Source organism: Arachis ipaensis, chromosome B08 (genome assembly GCF_000816755.2).
Source record: "Arachis ipaensis cultivar K30076 chromosome B08, Araip1.1, whole genome shotgun sequence".
NCBI classification, from domain to species: Eukaryota; Viridiplantae; Streptophyta; class Magnoliopsida; order Fabales; family Fabaceae; genus Arachis; species Arachis ipaensis.
The window spans coordinates 112178122-112200224 of NC_029792.2; the positions used below are offsets into that span (position 1 = coordinate 112178122).

General features: G+C 36.9%; 4 protein-coding genes and 1 pseudogene across 13 annotated transcripts in view; 2 read left to right on the forward strand and 3 right to left on the reverse strand.

Annotated features, from left to right (window-relative positions):
- Positions 1-3185, reverse strand: part of LOC107612888 — a 4231-nt gene extending 1046 nt beyond the window's left edge. Inside the window, exons 1-2 of the mRNA XM_016314663.2 lie at positions 2911-3185; positions 1619-1930 (exon numbers count right to left, since the gene is read on the reverse strand). Coding sequence (XP_016170149.1) covers positions 1619-1930; positions 2911-3044 — 446 coding nt within the window. The 5' untranslated portion in view covers positions 3045-3185. The remainder of the gene's footprint in view (positions 1-1618; positions 1931-2910) is intronic.
- Positions 4833-11710, forward strand: LOC107612887 (FKBP12-interacting protein of 37 kDa). 10 transcript variants are annotated; one of them, XM_021109718.1, is made up of 18 exons: positions 4833-5008; positions 5045-5095; positions 5128-5302; positions 6478-6515; positions 6626-6654; positions 6750-6789; positions 6896-6963; positions 7610-7677; positions 7788-7824; positions 8137-8224; positions 8371-8435; positions 8538-8615; positions 9242-9289; positions 9554-9607; positions 10145-10306; positions 10501-10570; positions 10900-10955; positions 11230-11710. In XM_021109718.1, exons 4-18 carry the CDS (start codon positions 6488-6490, stop codon positions 11392-11394), a joined length of 1056 nt encoding a protein of 351 aa, XP_020965377.1. In that variant the 5' UTR covers positions 4833-5008; positions 5045-5095; positions 5128-5302; positions 6478-6487; the 3' UTR covers positions 11395-11710. The 10 variants fall into 10 exon arrangements, with proteins under 10 accessions (XP_020965377.1, XP_020965374.1, XP_020965373.1 ...); XM_021109721.1 differs by lacking the exon at positions 6478-6515 and having other exon boundaries at positions 4940-5008; positions 5128-5159; positions 5238-5302; XM_021109715.1 differs by having other exon boundaries at positions 4833-5095.
- Positions 11328-12935, reverse strand: LOC107611403 (annotated as a pseudogene).
- LOC110266023 lies at positions 14696-18105 on the forward strand. Its single transcript, XM_021109722.1, has one exon. The coding sequence runs from the start codon at positions 14706-14708 to the stop codon at positions 15252-15254; it is 549 nt and encodes a 182-aa protein (XP_020965381.1). The 5' UTR covers positions 14696-14705; the 3' UTR covers positions 15255-18105.
- Positions 21896-22103, reverse strand: part of LOC107613168 (glycosyltransferase-like KOBITO 1) — a 6240-nt gene continuing 6032 nt past the window's right edge. Inside the window, exon 12 of the transcript XR_002352872.1 lies at positions 21896-22103. The gene's annotated coding sequence lies outside the window, so the exon portion shown is untranslated.

Consider the following 22103-nt stretch of genomic DNA (forward strand, 5'->3'; position numbering starts at 1 on the left):
GGGGGGATTGGGGGGGGGGGGGTTGTGTAGCTCGTTCTCTGTTTGTACTTTTTGTTCAGGATACAATTAGCTTAAGAAAAGAGAGGGGACTGCGAAAGCCCTTTGTATTCTCGTCTAAGAACGAAACAATGTCATCCGGAGCACAAATTGCAAATTAGAAGTGAGAATCCCCTCGGATCCTATTTAAATCCTTATATTAAACCATTTGCAACTGAATTGTCGTAAGATCAAACCACGTCCTCAAAAACTCCGTAAACCTAAACCCTTCTGTAAGTCCTAGTTTATTGTACATGGTCGAATTATTTTAAAACAGAAACCTAGGAATAGAACAGTAATTTCAAAAGAGTGTTGAAATATACCAATTTTAACTAGGATAAATTTCAGTTACCTCCATTGAAATTTGTCCTAATTACATGGCGAATGCTAATAGAGTCAAAGTAATGGAGTGTAGAAAATGACTTTTGTGAAAAAAGATATATGTAGTCCATTTGAATTTTTTTTTTAAAATATAATGGTTAACCTACCCCTATTCTCACCTCCTTATCACTCCTCTTCCTCCTCCACCAAACTACCTTCAACCTTGTCTTGTTCACTCCCTTTGAGAAAACACACCAGACCCATATTATATTAGTAATACTAATTAGCATATCATTTAAGCTAACTAATGTGTGCAAATATCTAAATTGAACGTGAACAGAACCAAATGACAAAACACACTGGGCTGTTTAACAAGACATTGAATAAATCAATATATCAACGTAAACTTGAAGAATAACAAACTGATTAATAGGAACCTACAATTTGTTGATTGCATTTCCAAAATCAAATGAAAGAAAGGAATTAAAGGAAGAAGAAGCAACAGCTGCATGTTGCTTTTGCAACTTATGAGGGTAAAGGGTATCAACTATCTCCTTGCAAATCCACAATTCAGACCTTTTACAACACTCACGATTCTTACTTTCTCATGGGATTTCCACTTCTTCTATTACCTATATGATATGAATCCTGTTAACTTACGATACTCTTAGCGCTCCATGATAAATCTCTTTATCTTCTAGACCTGACAAAAGGTTACAGTTTCTTGAATCCTCTGGTAGTTTTATTCGTAAATCATTTTTCCCACTTCCTAACTCATTCCTCAAATACAACTCTTTCTAGCTTGACAACCTATTTGCAAGTACCCTGATGTGTGTGTGGGACAAATTCATTGTGGCATATATGAAACCCTTGGAGTATTTCCTTTATGTGCAATTCTAGCATGCTCAATGACAAATTTTTTGACAAAAGTTTTATAGGATAAGACAAGAGATTTGGCATCTATGTTCTATAAAGCTCCTGTTGAAAGATTGAAAAACAATGATTTGTAGATAACTCTTTTAGTTGTTTTTTTCTTTTGTATAGACGAATTCTTAACCTCATCTAGGTTTAAAATTTCAGTCTAAAAATGACTCAATGTGAACCTTCATTCATTCGGGATCAACTATTTGTTTTCAATAAGATATAAAAAAGGACAAATAAATCAGCATAACTTCAAGAAAAAGTTAGCAACAAAGGATCGAAAAATCATCAAGGAGGGATTATCAAAAAACACGATAACATGTCACTGCTAAGTGCTAACCTTCCACTAATCTGAGGTGGAACCAGCATACCACTTGAAGTATCTGGAACATTCCTAGTATGAACCATGTTTCCTCGGGGAACTTTGCTGCGAACAGCAGAGGAGGCCATTCCATTAGAGTCTCGCTTACGTGAAGCATTTTCAGCTAGAGCAGCAGCAACTCGAGAGGAGTGGTTGCTAGCATTCATCAGATTAGTTGAGGCTGCAGGTGAATTCAGGAGAAGTGAAGCATCTGGCAGTTTCTCCACCAAAGGTGAAGATGAATGTGATAATTTTTCTGGCTGCTGATCAGATGTAGATCCAGATTTATTCCTACAATTCAAAATTGCACAATTAATTATTGACGAGAACAATGTTCATCAATACAGGTGAATTGTTTCTGGTTGCTACAATGATGAGTTGAAAACTACATAACCGCTCAATTGCCTTAAAATTGAAATTCTTTTTGCCAAAATCTTCCTTCTTTGTAATTCACCCAAAGGAAATCATCATATAAAATTAGAGCAAAAGGGTTTAAAAAAAACATAAACATATGAAAAGTAGAGGGCAATCTGAATACCAAAATCTAACATCTATAGAAGACAGGTAGTTGAAAAAGACACAGAAGAACAGCTTCGGCGAGCATACGAAAATAATTTTATGATAAGTTAACAAAGCCATAAACCACCATGAATTCTAGCTAAACTCGAACCAAGTGCAAAGCTAAAGACCTCTCCAAAAAATCTACTCATATACCAGTTTGAGGAAACTGAGTTAGAAAGAGATAAGAGAGTGAAAAGAATCCAAAAACCCTTTTTCCTACCAGATTGTCCATTTTTCGAAGTTTCTTAACAGCAGCTTCTTATTTCTAAACTACACATACTCCCTCTGCCTCAATCTCTGAACACTCCCCTTGGCATTATAGTTTATGCTTGGTAATCATCAACCACACACCCTCTTTTCTCTTTCCTTGTATATAGTCAGAGGAACTGAGAAGGAAATTTTCTATTCTAGGTATTAGGAAATACAGAAATAGAGAAATTTTGTGACTCCTAAGCAAGAAAAAAATTGTGCCTCCGTTTCAACTCCACAACCAAGTTTCTGTATTCGTTACATTTCTCTCTCGGACTCAGCCTAATAGCACTTGGAAATACGAATGTAACGCATGACGGTGAATGATAATTCAGAAATTCATCTCCCTGTCACTCTCGAAGTAAAAGAATATAAAACTACCATAAGAAAAAATTAAAAAATAATAAAGCTACATCAATCAAATGCTGAGTTCAAAAAGAAGGGAAGAAGACCGAAATTACGGGTTGCGTTGAGGAGGTGGCGCCGCCGGTGCATCGTTTTGAGAAAGATGGGGTTTCTGATCTTCTTTACGTTCTTGTTCGGTGGGTTCCTCAACGTCGTCGTCTGAAGAAGAAGCGTAATCGACCAGCGACATTTTGCAGTGACCTCTTCTAGTCTCTGCTACTGCCGGCGTCGAAAGCTCAGTTGTTCTACCGCCTTCTGCCACTTAAGGCATTTACGTAATTGAGACAAAACGGTGGCTGTGATTCTCGCGTTGGGTCATTCGTGGCCTGTTTACCAATGTTATGAAAGTTCGAACCGGAAACCGCTGGCAAACACGGTTTGGACAGAAGGCAAAATCGTGAGATTTACAAATTGGAGTTGGACCGTCGAACCGGTGAAAAACTGATCGGTCAAACCAAACTATAATTCGGTGAGTTTTTGAAATTTGGCAAAAATGCTGTTTTGAAATGCTGAAAAGGAACTTTAGTCACCCACTCACTCCTCTCCTCTGGAGTCTTCACTCTCACTTCTTATGTCTTTAGTCTCCAGTCTCTACTCTCATTTTCCACTAACGGGCAGAAGCAACACTCACCTCAAGCTTCCGGTGTAACTTCCGTCCAGCCACCACCGCAGTCGCTACTTCCGTGGAACTAATGTCAGTCAGCTCTGTTCGCGCAGCCACATTCCGTTGCGAAGTCAGCTCGGTTTGATCTTCGAAAATTGTAGTCACTGTCAGCGCCACTTTCTGTCGTGCAGTGTCTTTCCGCCAGCGCCAGCTTTGTTCGACCCTTCCATCCTTTTAGCCACTATGTTGTCTCTTGCCAGCCACTGTCACTGTCAGCTCTATATTTTTTCAGGCTTTCAGCTTCTAATCCTAAGTATAAATTTTGTTTTTTGTAATAATAATTATTGAAGCATTGATTAATTGTTGGTTCTAAATCTTGCTATTGATTGCTTGAAACATGATTAATTGTTGAAGCATTGATAATTGATTAGTTGTTGGGTGCTAAATTTTGCTGTTGAGGCATTGATTAATTGTTATATAATTGATTAATAATTGAATAATTGAATAATTAAATAATTGTTGAATAATTTTAGATAATTTTGGATGTTGTTTGTTGAGATTATTAGGTTGGAATGGGTTGCTTTGATATTGTAATTGGATTATATTATTGGATTGCTGGTAGTTTTTAGATATGGATGACAGTACCAACCAAGAACTACCTAAGAATAATAATACTGAGAATAATTCGGCTTCGAATGAACCTTCTCTTCCTCCTAGATCTAATGATAGTCAATCACAAACTTCTAATGTTCGGGAAAAAACTGATCCTGCTTGGAGATATGTTGCTTTACAAAATATAAATGAAAAATCGCATTATCAATGCTTATTTTGTCTGAGTACTTTTGGGGAGGGGGAATTAATAAATGAAAAAATATTTGGCGAAGAATTGAAGATAGGGGGAGATACTAAGAAGTGTTCTAAGGTCCTTTATGACGTAGAAAAACAAATAGAAGGTTTATTGAAAGAGATTCAAAAAATAAAACTAATAAAAAGAAAGTAAGTTTTAATAAAGAGGGTAGTGATGAGATTAAGGATGCAATTGACGAAATAATAGCGTAAGAAGAACAACAAACTCCGAGGGTTTAGTGTCATTTCTGGTTACTGTTTTGGAATGTTTTTTAATGTTTGGTGCTGCTTTGTAATTGCTGGGTTGAGTAATTATCAATTTTCTGAGAACTGGATCGGTCGGTTCAACCAGGTTAATCGAGAATCGATTTCCTGACCGGTCCGGTTGGCTTCTAAAATTATTTTGCAAAAAACTGATAAAAAACCGACCAAACCGATAATTAACCAGTAACAGATGACCGGACCGCTATTTTGGGCCGGTTCATTCCTCCAAGTCAAAACGGCGCCGTTTTTTGAAAAAAAAGAAAAAGAAAACCCAGCGCATAACACCCTCTCTTTCTCTCTCTCTCCCCCCCATCAGAAAACCCTAATCGGCCAATTCGAATTCGAATTCCAGCCACCACCCATAATCCTCTCTTCTCTTCGAAGAACAGCCACTACCCACCATCCCACTTCAGAGCTCAAACTCATCACCGAACCCTTCTCTCCATTCTCTCTCTCTGTCGCCCTCTCTGTCCGAGCTCTCTCTGTCGCTGCTCCTCGCCGTGGGTCGTCGCCGCTTCTCTGCTCCTCGCCGTGGGTCGTCGCTGCTTTTCCCCTCCTCCCCGTGCGTCGTTTCTGCTTCTCCCCTCCTCGTCGTTTCTGCTTCTACCCTCCTTGCCGGCGTCGTTTCTGCTTCTCTGCTCCGCACCGTGTCTCGCCGTCGTTGTTTCTCCGTCGTTGCTTCTCTTTCTTCGCGTGGAGTCTTTTGTCTCTGCTTCAACCCTCTCAGGTCTCAGGTGTCAAGTCTCTTCTTCTCTGCTTCAAGCCTTCAACCCTCTCATGTCTCAAGTCTCAGTCTCTAACTCTGCCTGATTCTATCTCCCTGACTCTATCCCTCTGAAATTTGAAATTTATTCTGAACATGCATATGATGTATTATTGATGATTCTGCTGAATTTTGAGATATTAATGTTTTGAATTTTTATTTGAATTCAGTCCGTTGATATTGAATTAATTCTGCTGAGATTGATTTTTAAATCCAATATGTTGTATTTGTTTTGGTGAATTGTTGTTTTGCTGTTATTGATTCAAAATAGAAACATTGCCACAATTCTGCATTGAATTTACTATATGGCTTCATATGATTTGGTTGAATTATGCTTATAATTCTTAAGTTGGATACATATTTTGGATGTTTTGGAGAGTGACTTGATTGACTCGCAGGAATTCACATATTGGGGAGTTAATTTTTTAATAATTTTATTATGTATTTAATTAAACTGGTTCAACCCATTGAATCATTGAACCCGTTACTTAACCGGTTCAATGACTGGTCCGGTTCTCGCAACTCCGTGGGTTCTTGTGAACCTGTGATTGATGATGATTGATGACTTTGTCGTTGCTCATTGCTTAACTTGAAAATCTTGTTAATCTTGTTAATTAAATTGAGGATTGATGACTCTGTCACTGCTCATTGCTCATCCATTTAGAGATTTTTATTTTTATCTATTTCTTTTTCATGAGAGAAGAATTTTATTAAGATGAAGAGAAAAGAAAATGGAGAAAGGGATAACAGAACCCACTTTACAAAAAATCAAGAAAGAAATCATATTGGTCATATGATCTACACAATTCATGTATTTTCATGTGTTCAGAATATCTAAGCTGTGAATTTATCTTGTTACCAGGCCCAATATAGATGCTAATGGAAAACTGTTACTAAACTATGAATTCTTTGTCAAATGGTTGATATTTTTTGGGTTGGTGACCATGATAGGAAATACAGGGAAGCTTAGGATTAAAAATGGTTAAGTTGCATTTTTTGACCCATTTTTTTATTTGGAACTCAACTTTGGTTCCCAACTGTATCGATTGCTCAGCCTCTCTGAGATAATATAATGGTGAAACAACAAAATGTGTTTTTATTTTTGGGTTTTTCTTTGGTAAAAATTGTAATTGGAAACTTTCATAGGTACTTTCTCATGTTTTTAGATTGGTACTCCGTACTCGGTAGTAAAAGTGAAAACACACGGTATAACCAAAACTAGTTCAGCTCCGTTCAGCTCAGCTCCCATTCAATTTCTCTCAGAATCGTAATTTATAGGGTTTTGTTTCTGCAGTTATGGCTTCTCCTGCGCATTTTGACGATGTGAGTATTCTCTCTCCCTCCCTCCCTCCCTCCCTCTCTCTCTCTCTCTCTTGCGTTTTCCTTTCAATCGCTCTCAATTCTTCTGAATTCCACAGGATTTTGATTTCGGAGGCGGATTCCCTGCAAGGCATTCAGGTTTCTTTTTGTTTGTTTAGTTTTGTTTTCGGTTTAGGTAACGGTGTTCGTTATCGGAATTTTAAGATGTGTTTGGTGGATTTTTATCGTCGTTTGTGTAATATAGGTAATAAGAGGCCTTTGCCGGATTACGACGATGAAGATTATGATAATGATCCTTTTGCGCCTAAGAAGGTACTCTAACGTTCACACTGTATCCATGAATTGAATTTGTTTTGCAATGCTAGCATTTACCACTAGGCTAAAAGCTAGAGGTGATAGATAGCTATGGTGCAGTGTTATTTCCTTATAGTTTATTAGAATTTATTATTGGCACCGTGATCTGAGATATTAAGCTTATGGAATCCAAATGAGGGTATGCAAATAGGCCATAGTAATAGAGGAAGACGTAGGAAATTTATGGATGAATGAAACTATTGAGAAGGAGCTTAGATTTTTAGGGCTTGTGTGAGATATATGTTGTCCATGACTCTATACAATGGTATTGCTTGGTTCATGAAGTATGGCCCCAGCTAATGGGGATAGGACTAGTTGTTGTTTTTCTCTTTTGCAGAGCTGAATTATAGTTGTGGAGTAAGTATTGGCTTTGAGGAATGAGGTAGCTTGAGAAACATTGCTGTGTTTTCTCGCAATGAAAATCGGGGTAGTATAGTGTTATGGGGATGATTGTGATTTTTATTTGCTATTGTATTGATTGGTGAGTAAGGGAAGTTAGCATAGGTGAAGTGTGTTGATGTGTTTAAGATGGCTCACTAGTTATATGCTTACTTGCAAATGAAAAATACTAAAACACAAATTCTAACTGCAAATTGTAATGCAGACCAAATCAAAAACCGATGAGGTTGCTTCTGGTGTAACAACAGGAATGATCGTGTCACTTCGTGAGAGGTAGCTCATAGTATACAGCTTGTGTTAGACATTGTACACTGCCAGGATTGCAGTAAATTATTTGTGCCTAACCCTTCTTTTTCCTTTCTTTCGAATCTTGTTATTGACAGCCTTCAGAACTGTAAGGATACACTTGCAACGTGCCAAGTACGTTTTCTTCCATTATTGGAATTTGCCCCCTCTGTTACCATTATCTTTCTTGTGCACACGTTATTGTCTAAATATTTATTATTCTGTTTTTTTACTATTTTATTTATTTACTATCTGTCATCATGTTAAAAGTGGACTTTAGTTACAATTCATGTAATTTAAGAGATGAATTCATGATTGGTTCTCAATGGCAAGGCTTCATTTATAACTATTGTATTGTAACCATGTGGACGAAGTATTGTTGCAGCCTACTCTTCATAGTTAATTGTTTAAAAAATAAATCATTGACTTGATCAGTGAATTTTCCAGAATGAACTTGAGGCTGCTAAATCTGAGATTCAAAGTTGGCATTCTTCAATTCAAAATGAGCCTTGTGTACCTGCTGGTGGCACTCCTGGTTAGTTTGCTCCTTGTCTTTGGCATGTTAATTGTGATATACACCTGCATTTTAATTGTTCAAGTTTTAGTTCTTTATACACAATTGCTTTATTTTTTTGTTATAAATTTATCCATTAACTATTAGTTAACGTTTGTTCTTTCCAGAGCCCAAAATGTTGCTTGATTATCTTCAGGCCCTGAAATCCTCAGAAGAGTCTTTAAGAGAGCAGGTTTAGAATCTAATCTGCCCTTTTTTTCTGTTGATGTAGTTCACTATCCATTGATTAATTATCAATTTTCATTGACCATTGACATATATCTATTGTTATCAGCTTGAAAAGGCAAAGAAAAAGGAAGCTGCGTTCATTGTAACATTGGCAAAACGAGAACAAGAGATCGCAGAGTTGAAGGTATCATGCTCAAAATAAGATTTTTTCTATAGCATGTCTGTATATGTGCAATTACATTTCTTTCTGACATCAACTTTGACCACCTGAGTAAAATTTATTTCCACCCTTTTAAGAACACTAACAAATTTACCCACTCTTCAATGCTAGTCAAGTTGTATTTCGTTAGCTATTTACAAATGTTAAATATGAAAGTAGTTTGAAAGAGTGGCATTTTACAAAATATAGGGATGTGAATTGTCAAATAACCTAATTTCAGAGAAGATAGTGTATTCTTTTAGATATTGTGGCTAGGTATTATTTATCCTTAACACAGTGGACTTTCCGATTGAAACTTTTCATTTTATTCTCTTCATTAATTAAGTACTAGATAGGGTACACCCAATAAATTATCTTTAGTGTGGGGTTTTCATTTAGTAGTTTATAAGAAAGTGCCATTTACTTTATTAATAGTTGTTATTGATATGAAGATGAAACTATCACGATGCCCTGTGAATCGTATAATCTTACAACACCTTGTGATCAAGCTCGAAAAAGCCAGATATGCTTTTTATTCTATTATTATTTATTTATTCCTCTTATTGTTATCATGATCAAATTAACTATTTTATTGCTGTTTATAAACTCAGTCTGCTGTGCGGGATCTAAAAGCACAACTCAAGCCACCTTCAATGCAGGTATGGTTATAACATGGATGTTAAGTGTGACACTCTAGATATACACTTTTCCCTGTGCAAAAAAGCTGTGTTGCTCCTTAAAAAAACTGGAATACACTAGTGTGCTATTTTTCAGCTTTTACTTTGATTCATTTACTTGAATAGTGACATGTACCTTGGCCTTAATGACTTGCCTAGGTTAAGATTTTAGGATATTACTTCACTAAACTAAATCTGTGCAAGCTTGTCCTTTGTGCCTTGATATCTTGTGAATATAATTTTCAGGCAAGAAGGTTGTTACTAGATCCAGCTATTCATGAAGAGTTCACGCGTTTAAAGGTTTGTTACTTCTAATTAGATATTGACTACTGTATAATGAAGTTTGGCTATATGCAGCTCGATGCTGACTTGTATTGAATTAACTTTGGTCTATCTTTTACTTTGTTGGTGACTTGCACATGGAGGTGGTCAAAATGTATGTCACACCATGTGTTGCGCCAAGAGGATTTAGTGTAAAAAAACATCTTATCTCCATGATTAACAGTGTTAATGGTTAGCGGAAATTGCGTCCCCTTTTCACTAGAGAACTTAAGAGACTTTTGAAAAATTGAGATGGAAGAATATAGACAGGTGTTATATTTTAGGGTATGTGAATAATTCTTTTGTGGAGGATGGATTTAAAGTATAAAAATAAGATTTTAAGGTGGCATATTAGAATAGGCAAGAGTCTTCTAATATTTTTTAGTGTATTCATAGTCGTCACATGTCCTCAATTCCAATTATATGTATATCTCCTTGTAATAATGTCAATTAGTGGTTATATATTTTTTTTTGTTTTTACCTAACATGTTCTCAACTGTTCTCATCTGATGATAGAATTTAGTAGAGGAAAAGGAGAAAAAAGTGAAGGAGTTGCAAGATAACATAAATGCAGTAAGCTTTACTACTCAAAGCAAGATGGGGAAGATGCTGATGGCTAAATGTAGAACTCTGCAGGAAGAAAATGAGGAGGTTGGGAATCATGCTTCTGAGGGAAAGGTGCTGCTCTCTCACCGCTTTATGCATATTGTTGTCACCATTTTCTCTCCATAGATGTACTGTGTTAGCACTAGAACTAATGTTACACTTGCATGTATTCACATAAATATAAAACTCGGTAATCGGTATTCTTTGTTTTGATGCATTGATTGTCATGTTATCATCTTTTCCCCTTCTGTTTTCTTCCTGTGCAGATTCATGAATTAGCCATGAAAGTTGCATTGCAGAAGTCCCAGAATGCACAAATCAGAAGCCAGTTTGAAGGTTTGTTGAATGATATTCCATTTCATTATATTTTGGCTTTTGGATCCTTTGACTCATGTATTAGCTTTTCTAGGTACATTGGTAATCTTAATTTCCTTCTTAACATATTGAGATATGGAATCAACAATGATATGTGTGATGGCAGAATTAATCATAAAAAATGTATTATCTATGCTAGAAATTGTTGCGGATGGAAGAGGTTGCCTTACGTTCCTCTTGTCTAAAAATGGATCTTCTGAGAGAAAAATATTTATGTATTCGATTACTTATATATATAATCTCACACTGGAAATTAACGTAGCGTTAATCCTTCACACTGATGACTACAGGGTTGCAGAAACATATGCAAGGACTGACAAATGATGTGGAAAGATCCAATCAAACGGTTAACTTCTCCCTCCCTCCTTTTTTGTTGTTATTTTTAAAGGATTGCTATGCATGCCTAGTTATAAAATGCTTCATGCTTCATCTTATTTGTCAAAATTGATGAGAATTATTGTTCATGAGGGACTTGGATGTTCTTATTTTTGTTTTGAACATATGATCGTGTATTCATGTTATGTCGAGAGATAGACACAAGTTTCTTCCATGGTTGATTGTTTTAAATTAATAGCTCCAGGATATTTTAGGCGGAGACTAAGTGGATTTGTTTTGCTCAGGTTGTAATATTGCAGGAAAAATTACAAGATAAGGATCAGGAGATTCAAAAACTGAAACAAAAGCTCCAACAAAAGAATTTGATGATGGAAGATGGGAGATCGGATGCAGCAGAAAAATTTATTGAGAGTGATAAACCGGAAGTACCTAAGGAAGCTGCCAACTAGTATATCTGTCACCAAGTTTGCAGCAGACGTTCATTTTTTTTCCGATATTTAGCTCTATACTCGCTCTATAGAATGATAAGCAGAAAAATAGTGCATTGGCAAGTGAGCAATATCTTTATCAGTTTCGACGAGGCCATCCCAAGCCTGCACTTTCAATGTTTCCAACTGGTTGAACAGGGTTCCAACAGGCCCTTGGTCGAACTGCCAAGCCCTTCTCCCTGTGCATTATTGTTAGATGTAAGCATATAACGTTACTTCAGTAGACAAATCTCAAACCCTAAATTCTAAAGATATTATATGATAAGTTGATAACCCACACCATTATTTTATAAAATGTGATTCTGATTACTCTTGCAATCACAAAACTAACCTGTTTAATGTAAGCATGAAATAATGTTGCGCATGTTAGGTGAATCGTGAATGGCTTAATCCAAAACAAATAAATGCCATCAGTAAGTTAAAAACATTTGTAGACGGTAAGAACATACCTGCTTTCAACCCATGTTTTTGAATTTTGAGTAGTTTTCTAGCATAACTTCCAAATCCAAATGACATCTCCAAGGCCTCTGATGCAGCTTCTTGTGTACAGCTAGCACCGGGTGACGATGGCGTCTCAATATAACTGCCCTCGGAATTCTTCTGTCCATAGCCCACGCCAAAACCGCCATGCAAGTTTCTTCTTTCAGCAACCCTATCTCTGTATTTACATCTCATTTGCTGCCATAGTTTTTATAGATAGACATTAATACCCTTTAACCATTTCCCAATCCCACATGTCCACAACTGGAAACTCCGAAACCAGATCTGTTTCTGATTCAATGACTTGACCATATTGAGCTCGCCATTTCTCTTCGTCTGATAGGATACCTACAACAGCATTCAGCATTAGGCATATGAACAAAAAGAGGCAAGTAATTCCAAGTTCCAACCATGTGATAAAAATTCAGCTGTGAATTCATGCAGAGAATGAAAAACACTTGATAGAACACTCAAAGCAAACTAGATTTGCTGAAAACAAAACAAGGAAACAAGCTAATGTTAGGTTATTTGATTTTTCACGGAAATAAGCAATTTACAGTTACTAACTTACAGTATACTCAGTGCACAACATAATGATCTTTCTACAAATTACTTCTAGGTGTAAAGAGAATAGAGGAAATATCAAACCTAGTAAATTACTATATCATAAAATACGATATATGTTGTTGAACTCTGTCAATATAATATCAAGCTTACAAGCACACATCTGTAACATACCTTCATCTGTGGTACTTGCATCAACTGTGCCATTTTAACTGATTTAAGTCCTCGGCATCTGGGATCCACTCACCCTCTTCCAGTTCATAAGTATCGCTGTAAGCCATACCTTCATCAACAGCAGTTTTATCAACTATGCCATTTGCATCTACTGGCCCTGGGATCCACTTGTCACCCACTTCACAAGTATTGTCATTAACCATACATTCAGGAAACAGATCATTTAGAAGCAGGGTAGTTCTACATTTTTCTAAGTTAAAAACGTCAAGGGGGTATATGACAAACCATCAGCAGATCCATCATCTCTTTCCAAGGGCACTGTCATTGTATCAGCTGTGCTATTCTCTGTCTTGTAGCCAGACAAGTAAAGATCAATAAGCGTGTCCTCTAACCTGTACAGTAGCAAGATGAATAACGTCCAAGGGATAATTTTGAATGTATAATTGATATGAGCCCTATAGGACAAACTGAGAACTGTCATATGCCAATTGGTCCAATTACAAGAGTAACAACTAAGAGAATAAAAGAAAGTTTTGCAAACATGGCTAAATCATGTGTTCAGGAGATGCATCAAGAATTGGGCAAGACAATAATTAACGATTATCAAAAGACACACGTCTTACTATTTTACAAGATGCATTGAAGACTCTCATTAGTCAAGATGAATTAAAAGAGACATCACTTTCTTAGAATTTATTCTATGTTTATTTTATTTTTGTTATTTGTTTGTTTTAGGCCCAATTATGATTTGGCCCATATTTTATTCTAGTGAACTTATGAGTTAGAGATTTAAATTTGAGGTATAAAAACCCTCTAAAACCTGGTAGCCATTTTTTTCTTAATTTTAATGAATGAAATTTTCTTTGAGTTTCTTTGAAAAACTTGGGTGTGAACAGGTGAGGCCCTTAACTTAACTGTTGCATCAGGAAATCAAATTGAGGTAGAGGAGTCCTTTCTTTAATCTTCCATCTTATCTTGGGTTACGTTCCGTATCATTTGGTATCAGATTTCAGATATTAGATTAATTTTCATTAGTCTACGTTCACCCTTTCTGTGTTCTACATAAATTTAAAAAAAAAAAATTTCAGCCACGCATAGTCACTTTATCCTTACGTCTTATTCTTTTCTTGTTGATTGGCTTTTAATTCCTTTCCCTAGGGTTATTTTCTTTCCTTGCTACCTTTGTGTTCATCGTTATTCTTTTCGTCCTTCCTTTTTATTATTTTATTATTATTCTTCTCATTATTAGTAAAAAAAAAAAAGAGTACGCACTTTGAAATTTCTTCTTATTATTAGTAAATTTTCTTTTGCCAACACACCTTGAGTACCCAAAAAAAAAGAGTACATACTTGAGAGTACATACTTTGAAGTTTACACAGTAGCACTCAAGCAAAAAAAAAAAAAGGAGAAGCATTGTGTTCTTTAAAAAAAAAACAAAGTCTTTGTCCCTTTTATTATTCTGTCCATCTTTTCCTCTTATCGTTGCGTCGGATTTTCTCTATCTTTTATTTTTATTTGATTTCTAAAGTGCAACAGTCAAAGAGATTCAAGAGTGGTAAAAGGCAAGAGTGGTAGGTTCAATAGAGGGTAAAAGCCAATTTTGAGAATAAACACGAGTGTCCATCTTTGAGTGAAACACGTGAGCGAGTGATTGTGAGGTCCTTTTATAATATTTTTGTTATAGGTTCATTGTTATGGCAGCTCATTCCAAAGATACTTTAGTTGACATGGAGTTGATGCAAAGGGCCATTCAACACTTAACTAATCGCTTGACTGAATTGGAAGCATGGAAGCAAGAGGTGACACAGACACTATCCAAGATTGCTAAACAAGGACCTTTCCGGAATCGGCGTCAGAATCATGTACCTTCTGATGATGACTCTGATGGGGTTATAACACCTCAACATAAAAGTCAAGATAGCAATATCAACGCCATCAAGATGCAAATACCACCATTCAAAGGGAGAAATGATCCTGAAGTTTATTTGGAGTGGGAACGTAAGGTGGAAAGAATTTTTGTTTGTCATAATTATAAATGCTTCAAGTGTCATGGTATGGGTCATTATGCTAGTGATTGCCCAAATAGGAGATTGATGGTTATTAGAGGAGATGATATTGTGTCTGATTCTGATCGTGGTGATGACTCTGATCATAATAGCATGCCATCTTTGGAGGATTGTTCTGATGGTGATGTTGAGTATGCAGTCCATGGTGAATCTCTTGTTGTTAGACGTGCTTTGAACTTGCAGGTGAAAGAAGAAAGTCTAGAGCAACGTCACAATCTTTTTCACACTAGATGCTTGGTGGGTGGAAAAGTGTGTAGTCTAATTATTGATGGCGGGAGTTGGACTAATGTGACTAGTACACTTATGGTGGAGAAATTGGGTTTGTCATGTGTTCGATATCCTAAACCATATACGTTGCAGTGGTTGAATGACAGTGGAGAGATCAAGGTTGACAAACAGGTGACAATTGCCTTCTCTGTTGGCAAGTATGTTGATGAGGCATTGTGTGATGTGGTGCCAATGCAAGCTTGTCATTTATTATTGTGGCGACCTTGGCAGTTCGACCGTCGAGCATTTCATGATGGTTATACAAATTGATTCTCCTTTGATTTTAATGGTCGCAAGATCACTCTTGCTCCTTTATCACCTAAGAAGGTTTACCTTGACCAGTTGAAGCTTCAACAAGATACCAAGGGGAACATGGGATGTGAGATCACAAAAAAATCTGAGAGAAAAGAGGCTATGAGAGAAAAGAATATAGCAAAAGGCCCAAAGGTGAGTGAAAAGAAAGAAAAGAGTCCATGTCATGAGAGTAGTACAAATACAAAAAAAAATTGAGAAAGTTGAGAGCAAATTGTGTTTCTTTGCAAAAGAGAGAGATTTAAAGAGTGCTTTAATAGGCAAGAAAGCTTTGTTTATGGTTCGATTTAGGGATATTTTATTCTCTGACACTGACCTTAACCCAAATTTGCCAAATAGTTTTGTCTCTTTGTTGCAGGCATTTGCCGATGTCTTCCCTACTGACGTACCACGTGGTTTGCCTCCATTACGTGGGATTGAGCACCAAATTGATTTTATTCCTGGTGCTAGCATTCCTAATAGACCAGCCTATAGGAGTAATCCTGAAGAGACAAAGGAACTTCAAAGACAAGTGGAGGAGTTATTAGCCAAAGGTCACATCCGGGAGAGTATGAGTCCATGTGCTATACCAGTTTTGTTGGTTCCAAAGAAGGATGGTACTTGACGAATGTGTGTGGATTGTTGTGCAGTCAATAAAATTACGGTAAAGTATCGTTATCCTATCCCTAGGTTAGATGACATGCTTGATGAGTTATATGGTGCATGCATATTCACTAAAATTGATTTAAAAAGTGGGTATCATCAAATTAGAATGAACCCAGGGGATGAATAAAAAACTGCATTTAAAACAAAACATGGATTATATGAGTGGTTAGTAATGCCTTTTGGGTTAACTAATGCCCCTAGTACTTGTATGCGTCTGATGAACCATGTTTTGCGAGACTTTTTGGGTAAATTTGTTGTTGTTTATTTTGGTGATATTCTCATTTATAGCACTTGTTTGGATGACCACTTGTCACATGTTTCAACTGTTTTGGAAGTGCTTCGAAAAGAGAAATTATATGCTAATCTTAAAAAGTGCACTTTTTGTATTGATTGAGTTATATCTCTTGGTTTTGTTGTGAGTGCGAGTGGAATTGAAGTTGATGAGGAAAAGATAAAGGCTATTCGTGAATGGCCAACGCCTAAGAATGCTTCTGAGGTACGAAGTTTTCATGGGTTAGTTGGGTTTTATAGAAGATTTGTAAAAAATTTTTCTACCATTGCTGCGCCTTTCATAGAGGTCATAAAAAAGGATGTTGGATTTAAATGGGAAAGGGAATAAGACATTGCATTTCATACCCTAAAAGACTGTTTGTGTTCTGCTCCTATTCTTGTTTTACCTAACTTTGATAAAACCTTTGAGATTGAATGTGATGCTTCTGGGATTGGTATAAGTGCTGTTTTAATGCAGAAAAAACGAGCTATTGCCTTCTTCAGTGAAAAGTTGAATTTAGCTCAGCGTAAATATTCAACATATGACAAAGAATTATATGCGTTGGTTCGGGCTTTAGAGGTTTGGCAACACTACCTCTTACCTAAGGAGTTTGTGATTCACATGGATCATGAATCTTTGAAGCACTTAAAAGGACAAAGTGAGCTTGATAAAAGACATGCTAAATGGGTGGAATTTATTGAAACACTTCCCTATGTTATTGCCTTTAAACAAGGTAAAGATAATGTCGTTGCTGATGCTTTATCTCGGAGGTATGCTTTGATTACTACACTTACCTCTAAGTTATTGGGCTTTGAGTTTTTAAAGGAGTTGTATGTCACTGATTCTGACTTTTCTGCTATTTATGCCTCTTGTGAACATAGTGCATTTAACAAATTTTATAGACATGAAAGTTTTCTATTTCGTGGTAATAGAATTTGTGTGCCTACTTGTTCTATAAGGGACTTACTTGTTCTTGAATCACATAATGGGGGTTTGATGGGTCATTTTGGTGTGCATAAGACATTGAAGGTGTTATCTGAACATTTTTACTGGCCCCGCATGCGTCGAGATGTTGCAAAATTTTGTGCTAAGTGTGTTGCATGTAAACAGGCTAAATCTAAGTCTTTACCACATGGTTTGTATGCCCCTTTACCTGTTCCTATGCATCCGTGGGTTGATATTTCTATGGATTTTGTTCTTGGTTTGCCTTGAACAAAAAAAGGTCGAGATAGCATTTTTGTTGTGGTAGACAGATTTAGTAAAATGGCTCATTTTATTGCATGCCATAAAACTGATGATGCAACAAATATTGCTGATCTGTTCTTTAGAGAGGCTGTGCGTTTGCATGGTGTTCCCCAAACTATTGTTTCTGATCGTGATGTCAAATTTTTGAGTCATTTTTGAAAAGTTTTATGGGGTAAATTAGGCACAAAATTATTATACTCTACTACTTGTCATCCTCAAACTGATGGTCAAACTGAAGTAGTAATTAGAACATTAGGAACCTTATTACGTGCTGTTGTTGGTAAGAATTTGAAAACTTGGAAAGATTGTTTACCTTTTATTGAGTTTGCTTATAATAGAACTACTCATTCTTCTACTGAATTTTCTCCTTTTGAACTTGTTTATGGTTTTAATCCTTTAACTATTTTGGATTTATTACCTTTGCCTTTGAGTGATATTGTTAGCTTGGATGCAGAAGGTAAAGCTGAAAAGGTTAAAACAATGCACTTGAAAGCACGTGAATCGCTTGAACTGAAAAATAAGTTGATTGCCCAACGGGTGAATAAAGGTCGAAGACAACTTATCTTTGAACCTGGTGACTAAGTATGGATTCATTTGAGAAAAGAGAGATTTTCTACTCAAAGAAAATCCAAGTTAGACCCTAGGGGTGATGGTCCATTTGAAGTGCTCGAAAGGGTCAATAACAATGCTTACAAGATTGACCTTCCAGATGAGTATAATGTATCAGTTACTTTTAATGTCTCTTACCTATCTCCTTTTGCTTGTGATGCAGATTCGAGGACGAATCTTTTTCAGGAGGGAGGGAATGATATGAGCCTTATGGGACAAACCGAAAACTGTCATATGCCAATTGGTCCAATTATAAGAACAACAACTAAGAGAAGAGGTAATGACCAAATCAGTACCCGAAAGATTCAAACGCTGACATTTTGGTACCTCACTATTGTTATTGACAAAATGGTCCTTAAAAGATTTTAAAATTTGACAAGCGTATCCACGAGTTCACCGGAGCACGTTTCCAGCAAGCACAATGCTGACATGGCCACTGCATTTTGATGACATGGCAAATACCCCCCAACCCTAATTCTTCTCCTTCTCCTTCCCCCTCCCCAACGCACTCCCCCCTTTCCCTTCCTGAATGCATTCTCCCCCCCCCCCAACCCTAATTCTTCCCTCCCCCTCTCTAACCCTAATTCCCCATCTCCAACGCACTTCCCCCCTCCTCAGTCCAAAATCACCCTTTCTAAACCCTAATCCCCTTCCCTTTCCTCTTTGAATTCTAATCTCCTTCCCAACACAGTGTCTCACACTCTCAACTCACTCTCCCCAAAACAGCAGTAGAGCTCAACCTTCTCAGTCTTACATGGCCAATGTCATCGACACTGCACTGTCGCCATCTCGTCGTCGGGTCTTCTGCGTCCGTCAGTGTCTCCTTCGTAGCATTGCGTTGTCTGCACGCTTTCACCGCTGTCGCCTTCACTACTTGTATCTGCTTGTTGCTAGCCCCCAGTCGTTGCCATGCCTCCTCTGTCTGGGTTCCATCTTGGCTCTATCGTATCCTGCCCCCTCTGTGTCTGGTGTTCTTCTTCTATTCTTACTTTGGTGGTGTCTGTATTAAGTTTTATTTTATTTTATTTTGATTATTGTATATGAATTTATTTTTGAGTTTTATTGTGATTAATCTTTTTGAATGATAATTTAACCTAAAAATTTGGGACAATTCATGATTTTGGGCAACTCTGATGATGTTGAGGTTGTTGTTGCTGTGAATGGTGGTGTTGAAGGAGGGAGAGGGAAGTGTGCGTTGGAAAAGGGGGAGTGGTGGAGAGAGAGAGAGAGAGTGGTGGAGGTTGTTGTTGCTGTTGATGTTAAAGTTATTGTTGCTGTGAATGGTGGTGTTGAGGGAGGAAAAAAAAGTGTACGTTGGGGAGGGGCTTGTGATGCGGCGGGGACTGCGATTAGGGAGAAGTGTGCGTTGGGGATGGGGGCTGCGACAGGGAGGGAGAGGGAAGGGGAGGGAACTTTGGGGGTGGTTTGCCAAGTCACCAAAACACGGTGGCCACATCAGCACTGTGCTTGCCGGAAATGTGCTCCGATGAACTCGTGGGTACGCTTGTCAAATTTTAAAACCTTTTAAGAACCATTTTGTCAATAACAATAGTGAGGTACCAAAATGTCAGCGTTTGAATCTTTCGGGTACTGATTTGGTCATTACCTCACTAAGAGAATAAAAGAAGGTTTTGCAAACATGACTAAATCATGTGTTCAGGAGATGCATCAAGAATTGGGTAAGACAATGATTAACGATTATCAAAAGCCACACGTCTTACTATTTTACAAGATGCATTGAAGACTCTTATTAGTCAAGATGAATTAAAAGAGACATCACTTTCTTAGAATTTATTCTATGTTTATTTTATTTTTGTTATTTATTTGTTTTAGACCCAATTATGATTTGACCCATATTTTATTCTAGTGAACTTATGAGTTAGGGATTTAAATTTAAGAGGTATAAAAACCCTCTAAAACCTGGTAGCCATTTTTTTTCTTAATTTTAATGAATGAAATTTTCTTTGAGTTTCTTTGAGAAACTTGGGTGTGAACAGGTGAGGTCGAGTGATTCCCTTAACTGTTGCATTAGGAAATCAAATTGAGGTAGAGGAGTCCCTTTCTTTAATCTTCCATCTTATCCTGGATTACGTTCCGTATCAATAATCATTTCAATGGAATAAGTTTCTTGAAGGTACATACCATTCTGATGGTGGCGGAGTAGGGTTTTCAATAGTTGGAGTGCTCACAGAATTCACGAGATCTATTACAAATACATCTACTTAGTTAACTGTCGTCACTCATTCATTACCACTACATGCTTGAAACACGTAACGTCGATGCTCAAAGAGTAATAGAAATCAATTGTCAATTGGTTAAAATAACTGAAGTGCAAATGTAATGTGGCACACGGCAGTAACCCCTTGTTGTTGGCTACTGCAGAACCTGCTTTCGACCATCATCATATATTGTTTCCAGAGCAAACCTCAGCTCAGATATGATGATTATCAAGAATTAATCAAATTTGACACTTAAGCAGACACTACATAATTAAAGTAATCAAATTCAGAAAGCACAATTTAAATATCTAAACTCACTAACTCAAGCAAGTACGATGCAAATTTGAAGAGAAAATCTTCAAAGTACGGCTAAATCCAAAAAATTCATAGAAACGAAATATCAAAAGGGAAAAATGAAGGAGGCAGAGAAAAGTGTCAGAACGCAAAGAGGAGCATGGGATTCGTAAAAGGAAGGATAAGGAAACTGATGATGCGAGAAAATTGTTACGAACTTTAAAGTGCGACGGTGACTCACCTAATTTACGGTGGCTGCAACGGCGACGAGAAGGAAGAGGTGGTCCTGGCGACGGCGATGGGACAGCTGCTCCACCTGTCGATGCTTGGAAGCTTTTCCTCTGAGAAGATGATATATGTGTCCTAATCTGATTTTGCAAAAGGGGTAAATTTGAAATTAACAATTTGGAACGAGGGTATTTTAAACAAAAATTATTATTTAAATTTTTTTTTTTATCTTTAAAAAATTTAATTTCATGTATCCTTATTTGTTGGAGGTATTAAAAAGACTGAAATTTTAATTTTAATCAAATATGATAGTCAATCTCTCACTCTCTATCTCAATACTTCAGAATAAATGTTACTTAAATTTCTAGTATAAAAAAAACTCCTCTTGCACCAACAATCTGTTGTAGTCTTCTCTCAATTCAATTTCTCTAATCCTCAGAGACAAAACATCAGCAAACTCCAAACGCCTTTGAATCTAATCAATTTGCCTTCAAGCTTGGATGTCCTTTTATGAAAATAGTTGTATCTAAAACGCACTAGCTTAATACGGTTTATGTAAAAAAGACGAACTCAAATATGAAGTGTTTAACTCCCCGACTCGCTCTTAGAAGGATTCACTCTCGAAGGACAATATATCAAAAGTTGGAAAAGGAGTTTTCTCATCTAAAGTTAAGTAGTTCAAGGACAAGAAAGTTAAAACTAAATCAAGAAGGGAGAACATCAACGATCTGTTCGTTGACTACAACCTTGGCCAGAGAGCATGGAAACGTCAAGATCAGAGACAAAAACTACGCCTTGAGCCTTTAGAGTTGTCATGGTCTCATCTACCCCGACTACAACGTCTTCCCTGAGCTGCCTAAACTCAGGTATAAATCATTGAAGCTTATAACTCAAGTTACAAGTACTTCATGCCCTGTCGGGACCACGACATAGAATATTCCCACAACTTACCAGTTAATATTATCATTCGCATAAAATCCGAAATATCCCTACCATAATATGGAGAATGTTCATGTTTAGGCCTGGACGTTTATTATTGCCACAGAAAGACAACCTTGACTTTGAAAAATCCAAAATTAGAAGAGAGGTGTTATAAATTGTTATTATTCTTTTTAGGAATGTGTTCATTGAGTGCAAGTCATGTCTGGTCATGAAAATACACCACGATAAATTTCAACCACAAATGTGCTCAGATCCGACATAAAGCAACCATTTATCATACAAAAATAATTCACACATTTACAATCAAGTCTTACTATTGTATGACAAAAAATAGATTAAAAAAAGAAATCCCAC